The sequence below is a fragment of the Mandrillus leucophaeus genome, unplaced genomic scaffold (genome assembly GCF_000951045.1).
Source record: "Mandrillus leucophaeus isolate KB7577 unplaced genomic scaffold, Mleu.le_1.0 Scaffold341, whole genome shotgun sequence".
Classification (NCBI taxonomy): domain Eukaryota; kingdom Metazoa; phylum Chordata; class Mammalia; order Primates; family Cercopithecidae; genus Mandrillus; species Mandrillus leucophaeus.
In genome coordinates, this window is record NW_012103599.1 from 2,151,916 (window position 1) to 2,160,640 (window position 8,725).

Here is an 8,725-nt window from a genome sequence, read left to right on the forward strand (position 1 = left end):
GTTAAGATTCATCCATCCACTCTATTGTCACTGAACATTTGCTGTTTCTTATTTATTTTAGATTCATTTGGACCATGTATATTTTCACAACTACTCATTGTAGTATTGAATTTTTTTCTGCTCAAGGTTCTAAGAAATTAGGAGATAGATCACACCCTCCCATAAGTTATATTACACATTTAGTCTTCCAAATACATACCAAACAGTCACCATTTCAACATCACTTAAAAATGAATCCACCTTCATATGTAACTTGCCAAGATAGCTATTTGCACCACTCATTTATGACTTTATCAGTAACCACATTAAAAACAAACAAACAAACAAAAAAAACTTAGTTTACTAACAATGATGGAGATTCTCTACTAACATGTCATTATGTTTTATGCATTACTTAACTGCTGATTTGGTCTTAAATCACTTTGCTAAAACTTAGAAAATTAGCAAAGTAATTGCTAGTCTCACATATAATATATATTAGCTATATATTTGAGATGTTAACCTCAACTTTAAGGTTGTATATTTATTATCAGAATATATTTATCTAAAAGCCTAATATAACATCTCCTGTGCATGTTAGGAGGACAGTTGTCAAAAAGGTCCACTTTTAAGCCTGACGCAGTGGCTAACTCCTATAATCCCAACACATTGGGAGGCTGAGGTGGAAGGATCACTTAAGCCTAGGACTTCAAGACCAGGCTGGGCAACATGGAGACACCGTCTTTACAAAATAAAAAAAAGTAGGCATGGTGGTACATGGGAGCCCGGGAAGTAGAGGCTGCAGTGAGCTGTGATCACAGCACTACACTCCAGTCTGGCCAAGAGAGCTAGACTCTGTTTCAAGAAAAGAAAAAAAAAAGTTCCACTTTTCATAGTTTTTTGGTTCCCCACTCGTATACACTGACACACAGTTCAGGAGGTATTACCACTTGTTCGGCAAATACATGTTTGTTTTCATTGCATTCTTAGGGACTGTGTGTGTGTGTGTTTGTGTGTGACATTATCTTTGCAGCTTTGTTTATCTGAGAACTGGATGATTTTTATAATGCAAGAGTAGGGAGATAAGTCTCTTTGCTTAATTCTGGGGAAAGGAAAACCTCCCCAATAATCCATAACCTTTAAGGGCATCAGTAAAACATGCATTTATTGGTAGCTGTGTTGAACACCATATTAGGTGATGGGTTTATCTGTAAAGATAATAGCAGCTCTTATCCCCTAAAGTCTTTCAGGATTAAACGAAAAAACACAGATAAATTGATTAACACAGCACCCACATTGTAATTCGTGATTGAATAAATATAAGTTATCATTTCTGTACAGCTTTCCCCTTTCATGTCAATTCCTATTTGATGCAAGTATTTCCCCAGCTGCGTTACTTTGCATTTTACTTAATACTGAAATAAACTAAGGAATAGGTTACACTAGAGGGGGTACCTAAATCAGCCTGAGGATAAGGACAGCCAGGGAAGAATTACAGGTGTTTGATATCCACCCCACTCCCACCTTTAATGACTTTTTTTTTGTTTTAAGTTTCTATAGGGTAGCAACTATTTTATGCATCTCAATATAGGATGGATGAAGGATAGGAAAAATAGATGAATATTATCCAGCACAATGCCTATTCCCACTATGGTCATTCTCAATAATCAGGTTATTGGTCATGGATGGGAATTTAGAGATCATGCAGTACAAACTTATTTGTATAAGGAAGAAAACCGAAGCTCAGGGTCGATAAGTGACTTGCCCAACAGTGAAAGAGTCTTAACTGGAATCCAGGTATCTAGACCCAGTCCACGAGTTCTCCCACGGGTTTATATGAACGCGCCACATTAATGAAGGCAAGGGACTGACAAACTACGAAGGCCTGTTTTTATCTACTCTGTTTCATTCTGTGTGTTAACCTTATTTATGTTATTTCAAGTTAGACATCACCTTAAATACAGCCCACAGCTTACAAAATCTGTCAAAAGCATCGTAGAAACAGAAAGCAAAGGAGGACTGTCTTATGAGTACCGCTGGAGGAGACGTAGAGTTGAGGGTACCAAGCGAGAACTGTCTGTCGACAGAAGAGACAAGTTTATACTCCGAAAAAACAGGAAAACGAGAAAGGCTGTTGGGCCACATAACATCTACTCTTCTTGCAGAGAGCCCCCCAAAACAGCAATACCCGGGGGAGGAGATACCTACGGCATTCTGAGATTCGGGGAAGCACCACTGCCACTGAATAAAACAAACCCAACATCTTCTGAAAACAGAAACTCCGCCAAAGGAAACACCAAGGCATGAAAAGCGCGCGCTGGACGTTGCGTTACGCCCACCGCGGCCGGGCGGAAACACCCTCCCCGCGACGAAGGATCCGGGTGTGAGCGAGCAAAGGAGCGGGAGGGGAGTTTAGGCCCAGGAGAGCACCCAGTTTCTGCTGGGTATAACAGAGCACTCTCTGTCACTACCCTGGCCATACCGCGGCTCCTCTATCTGGCCCCGCGATAGAGAAACAACACAGCTGTCTCTGTGCGCTCTGGATCAGCGCTTCCTAGATTTCTAGCCGGATCGTTTGGGGAAGAGCTCTGCATCTTATTTCCGGTGGCGGTGAGGTGCAGTTGCCATGGTGATTAGAGAAAGGCCGAGATCTGTCCGGCTGCGGTGAGGGGAACGCGGAATCGCCGAAGAGAATTGGCTGCGCTTCCTTGTTTGTGAGCTAAAATTAGGTAGCAAACAGCTCACTGTCTCTATCTCTTCGCTCCCTCTGTCCCTCTCTGTGTGGCTGCTTCTCCTTCCCCTGCTTTGTCTGCTTCTCTGTCATAAGCATTTGGTCCATGTGTATACCTACAATGTACATGTAAATGCGGTTTTATTTCCAGAGGGGTACAAAAATAGGGAGATGGTGCCCGAGATTACCTGTGAAAGTATTTCACTGTGTAGGGACGGTGACTGGATGGCTTTCTGTTTTCGCTTGGCCCGGTAGAAGCCTTAGGCGCTTGTTAACAGTTTATTTTTCTTGCTGTTGTGTGGCTGGTTATTTATGGAGCCGTTTGCTGCAATGTACTCTCTAGGCCCCTGTCTCAGTCTCGGGCTGGAGTTTTAAATAAAGGAGGTTTCCAAGCCTGCGGGGGGTGCAATTATACGTTTATTTAAGCTTCAGTTTGGTTTCTCGTCACAGAAAGGAGAAGAATAAAATTCTGGCACATTTCTGCCTTGCGATTTCCACGTGAGGGAGTTGCCTTGTTTGGAAAGAATATTTGAGGACGATCCTAAAAAATACTTACACTTTAAAATTGCTTATTGCAAAGTGAAATTCATTCTCCCTTCCTTCTTGAAACAGTTTTCTTTCACACTTGTGAGGAGATGCATGCACGCATATGTGTTTAAAACTCTGATGCTTAATTATAGTAATACCAATTTGCAGTAACCAGACTGTGACACCACATCCCTGTGGGGTCCTTCTAAACCTGGTGTAATATGAAAGTGTCAGGCAGGCGGCCTGTGTATTATAAATAGGGTACTTCATCCATGGTAAGCAATTATTATCTTTCTTTCCCAAGTGTAAAAGATCTATATAATTCAAAAAGGTGCAAATGATTTAGGTCTCCTGAGTAGGAATCCAATGAGTCCTGAAGGGGACCCTACCTGTATCATCTTATTATTGAACTTGAAATATTCAATTTAGTTGGCTGGAGTGTATATTAGAAGTCAAAGCTGGTTAGAGTAATGTTGGAAGCTGTTAGACCAATCTGATAACCCATAGTAACCATTGTTCAGTAAACCTATATCCACATTAACAAAGAATAAACTGTTAGTGAAATTTACGGCTTTTTGCCACTTAACTGCTAGCTGGGTGACATCGCTACCCCTCAATTTCCTCATCTCTAAAACGGACAAAAAAATACCTGACCACTGTAATAGGGATAAGACAAGATGTATGACAGTTCTTTAAGCTCTTATGTACAGAGGTGCTATATCAACCTCAAACATTGTTATTAATAAAGGAACACAGTAAAACTATGATAATGTTATAAATGACACTTTTGAAATATAGCTATTTGTAATGTGGTGCTGCATTATTGAGATGTTAATGAAATGATCTTGCTGATCCTGCTGTGGAAGATGGGTGCCAACTACCACTCATATCCAAATTCTCATTATTCTTGAGTTTCTCATTATTCTGGAGTTTCTCATTATCTGCAGTTGATTTAGCACTTATTACGTGCCAAGCAGTATTGTATATGCTTCACATGTATTAACTGATTTGGTCCTCTTAAAAACCTGATGAAGAGTCTCATCTGACTTTCTTATTTTGAGAGAATAGATGTGTGCTTTTCCTTTGTTCAGTGATTCTTCTTTTGTATATATCTTTGTTCTTTTGGCTATTATTACATACTTGAACAATTGTATATATACATATGTATATATCTAAAATTAGAAATCAACTGCAAGGGCTTATTCTTGTTTAATGTATAATACGTCCATATACAACTATAATATTCATCTTTTTCTTCCACATATAAAACTCTTAATATCTTGATTTTTTCATAAAAGTTATAAATTTTCATCTTTTTCTTCTATGTATGAAATCTTAATTCTACTCCCTGTATGTGAAAGACATGGTGACCTTTGCATTTTAGTGATTCACATTGACAAACAAGTTTTTAAATTACTTTTCAATAGAATGGCGATCAGTCCACGAAGCGATGCAACTTTCTCCAGTCAGAAATCAACACCTTCAGAGAGTCCTCGAACAAAGAAATTTCCACTAACTGAAGAGGAAATATTTTATATGAATTGTAGAGCTGCCTACTTAACTGTCTTCAAAAGCAGCTTGGAAAACATTATTTCTAAAGATCAACTTTACTTGGGTAAATTTTTTAAAATTTTAAATCTTTCACCTTTTTGTTGAAAGTTAATAAATAGGTCAGAAAGACTGAAATTAGACTTACCTTGTTGAATCATCCCAATTTCTTAGTGAAGCTTGAGCAATGGAACTATAGTAAGCTATTATGTCATATTATATAGTTACATATTCTAGGAACTACAAATAAAACTTTCAATGTTTATACAAACTAGATGGGTAATTGAAAGCTTCTGTCAATTACTACTTGCTTAAGATATTTTTAATTCTCATTTTGGTGCTTTAAGATTTATCATAATAAAATTAAAACACTTTTGGCCTCTAAGTCACTAGTCTGGATTTGACCCATAAAGTGTAAAGGATATGTAAAAATGGGTGGAATGTCTGAAAAAAGTGAAGTATTGAGAGATAAGTGAACTTTTAAAAGAGAATTGAGTTTGGGTTTTTTTATTTCTTATTTTTATTTTTTGTTTTGTCTTTTATTGCTTCTGTACTTCATCACATTTAAAAATTCCTCTCATTACAAAGGTCCCCAAAACCACCAAATTTGGTCCTTGCCAGGAGTATCAAATGATTTGGAGGTCTTTAGTCATGAGAGAGTGATAAACAACAGTACTAGATAACACTGACTACTCATGTCAGTTTCATCAAGGCTAGTAACTTTATGGGTAGAGAAGCTAAGTTATTTTACCAATTTTAGAATGAATTTTCTTAAACCAAAACCCTGACATATTTTTGCAGCAGTGTCTTGAGTTTGTATCCAATAAGATCTATTTGAGGAAATGTATTTTGAGGAATACAAGAATTGACAAGATTAAAATTTATTTGATGTCCAAATAAAATATATTATTTGTAAAGTAGTTTAAATGCAAATGCACATGACTGACTTTTAAAGTCATGTTTAATTTTGATTTACATTATTTTAAAATTACTAACATGCTCTATTTTGAATTTTAAGTATTTGTGTTTAATTCTTATACATTAAATGTTTAGGCAGACATCCAATAAATTTCTTTTTTTTGAAACGGAATCTTGCTCTGTCTCCCAGGCTGCAGTGCAGTGGCGTAATCTCAACTCACTGCAGCCTCTGCCTTCTGGGTTCCAGTGATTCTTCTGCCTCAGCCTCCTGGGTAGCTGAAATTATAGGTGCATGCCACCATGCCTGGCTAATTTTTGTATTTTTAGTAGAGACGGGGTTTCACCATGTTGGCCAGGCTGGTCTCGAGCTCCTGACCTCAGGTGATCCACCCACCTCGGCCTCCCAAAGTGCTGGGATTACAGGCGTGAGCCACCACGCCTGGCCAGTAAATTAAAATTACTTCTAATTTGCCATTTTTTCTAAAATGTCTGAGATTTTTTGTTGTTGTTGTTGTTACTGTTTTGAAAATATACTAAGAGAAGGAATCTGCTAAGTTTAAAAGTTTAACATGCCTTCCACTACTGTGGCATTTAGTTTGTGAATCAATGTGTATGTATTATTAAGGTGTTATCAATCTTATAAAATTATCTGGGAGGATAACAATGCAGTGTTTGTCTCTTCAGTGTTATATACACTTTTGGTTTTAGGGGGGAATACTCCGTTAACGTTGTAATAATTGATTTTAGATGAACTATTTTTTAAAAAGGAGTAACATGAACCAGAGCTGCTTCTTATTGCTATGTCTTTCATCTATATCCTTCTGCCACTTATACATATAACATGTGCATTTCCATTTTAAGGTCGGATAGAGCAGTAGCATTATTATAGCGTTAAGTTCCTTTTTTGTCAATTTATAAATAATACAGGCATTATAGACTCATGTCAGAACTTTAAAAGTAAACCCTGACAAAAGATCCATATCATGGTGTCAAAATTTAAACATCTACAGCTACCTAATATTTTTACTATCATCAAACTTAATAATTAGATCCAACTAATACTAAACCTAGAGATTAAAGTTAGTAGGAAATAGAGTGTATCAGTTTCTTAGATATGGGTATGTCTGCTTACTGAGTACATGTTTTGGCATAATTAATTTTATTCTGAGAAAGTTGTTCTTTTCTAATTACCAGTACATTTTTTAAAACAGTATTTTCTTTGTTACTAAAGATAGCAGCAAGCATATGCTAAGCTACCACTTGTGAGAAAAAGTTACACACCTTTTTTCTCAAAACGGAACATAAAATATAATTTTCTTTCATGTGGACTTCAAATGCTGGCAGGGATGTGGAGAAAAGGGAACCCTCATACACTGTTGGTAGGAATGTAAATTACTACAACCACTGTGGAGAACAGTTTGGAGGCTTCTCAAAAAACTAAAAATACAGCTACCATAGGATCTAGCAATTCTACTACTTGGTATATACCCAAAAGGAAATCAGTATATTGAAGAGATATCTGCACTCCCATGTTTACTGCAGCACTATTCACAATAGCCCAAATTTGGAAGCAGTGTAAGAGTTCATCAATAGATGAATGGATTAAAAAAAAAAAAAGTGGTACATATACACAGTGGAGTACCATTCAGCCATAAAAAAGAATGAGATCCTGTCATTTGCAGCAACATGGATAGAACTGGAGGTCATCATGTTAAGTGAAATAAGCCTGGCATGGAAAGGCAAACATCACATGTTCTTATATATGGGAGCTAAAAATTAAAACAATTGAACTCATGGAGATAGAGAGTAAAATGATGTTTATCAGAGGCTGAGAAGGGTAGTGGGAGTGGGGGGAGAAAATTGAAAATAGAAAAATAGAAAGAATAAGACCTAGTATTAGCTAGCACAACAGGGTGACAGTAGTAAAAAAAAAAATTTAAGTGTACATTTTAAAATGATTAGAGTATAATTGGATTGTTTGAAACAAAGGATTAATGCTTGAGGCAATGGATACCCTATTTACCCTGATGTAATTATTGCATACCTGTATCAAAATATCTTATATTATATACCTACTATGTACCTCCAAAAATTAAAGATTAAAAAAAAGAACCTTAGACAAAAGGCACTTTAGGCTTAACAATAAGGAAGAAATTTTGCAGAAAATTTTATATAATATTCATTATCATAAAAATAATTTAGTAGTTGTGTAAGTGCATTCTGTATATGTACCATGATTCAGTTAACTACTCCTTGATTGTTTGAACATTGTTTCCTTTATTATTAGTAGCAGTAGTGTAGCAATATGATGAGCATCTTTGCACACTAAGCCTTTTTAAAATAAAAATATTTTAGAGGCAAAAAAAAATTACAACTTCATTTACATCTACTTGTATTCCCAGCTTTTAAAGGGTAGGAGTTGGCTGGAGTTGGAATCCTAAAACACATATGCCATTTCTTTGATTCTGTGAACAGCTGAATTAAGGAATAGTTCATTTACACACTAGGCAAAATACTTACTTACATGTTGTTGCTAGGGCAGTGTGGTAATCAGGACTTTTGTCGACATCCAAAATAAAACCGTGGAAATAAAAACATTTATATTATCTCCAATGCAACGAATTTCCACAAAGCCTTTATAGGTGTATGGAAGATGGCAGTTACCACAACTACAATTTCTGTTAGCTCTGAAAGTCACTGGCATAATCTAGAGGAGAAGAGAATTTTATTTATGGATTTTTAATATGTTATTACCCATAAGTTATGGCCATAGATAGCAATTTTACACTCAGATGTAGACTTCCTATTTAGATTATAAAATTTCTTGCCAGGTGTGGTGGCTCATGCCTGTAATCCCAATACTTTGGCAGGCTGAGACGTGTGGATCACCTGAGGTCGGGAGTTTGAGACCAGCCTGACCAATATGGAGAAACCACGTCTCTACTAAAAATACAAAATTAGCCAGGCGTGGTGGTGCATGCCTGTAATCCCAGCTACTTGGGAGGCTGAGGCAGGAGAATC

General features: G+C 36.7%; 2 protein-coding genes across 4 annotated transcripts in view; one reads left to right on the top strand and one right to left on the bottom strand.

Annotated features, from left to right (window-relative positions):
- ITGB3BP (integrin beta 3 binding protein (beta3-endonexin)) overlaps nt 1-2,576 on the bottom strand; it is a 91,838-nt gene extending 89,262 nt beyond the window's left edge. The window contains exon 1 of the mRNA XM_011988942.1: nt 2,188-2,576. Within this exon, the coding sequence (XP_011844332.1) occupies nt 2,188-2,459 (272 nt within the window). The 5' untranslated portion in view covers nt 2,460-2,576. The remainder of the gene's footprint in view (nt 1-2,187) is intronic.
- The window catches only part of EFCAB7 (EF-hand calcium binding domain 7), a 59,248-nt gene continuing 52,830 nt past the window's right edge, over nt 2,308-8,725 (top strand). For 2 of the 3 annotated variants that reach the window (XM_011988941.1, XM_011988940.1), the window contains exons 1-2: nt 2,308-2,708; nt 4,666-4,853. In XM_011988941.1, coding sequence (XP_011844331.1) covers nt 4,667-4,853 — 187 coding nt within the window. In that variant the 5' untranslated portion in view covers nt 2,308-2,708; nt 4,666. The remainder of the gene's footprint in view (nt 2,709-4,665; nt 4,854-8,725) is intronic. The other variant, XM_011988939.1, reaches the window with a different exon arrangement.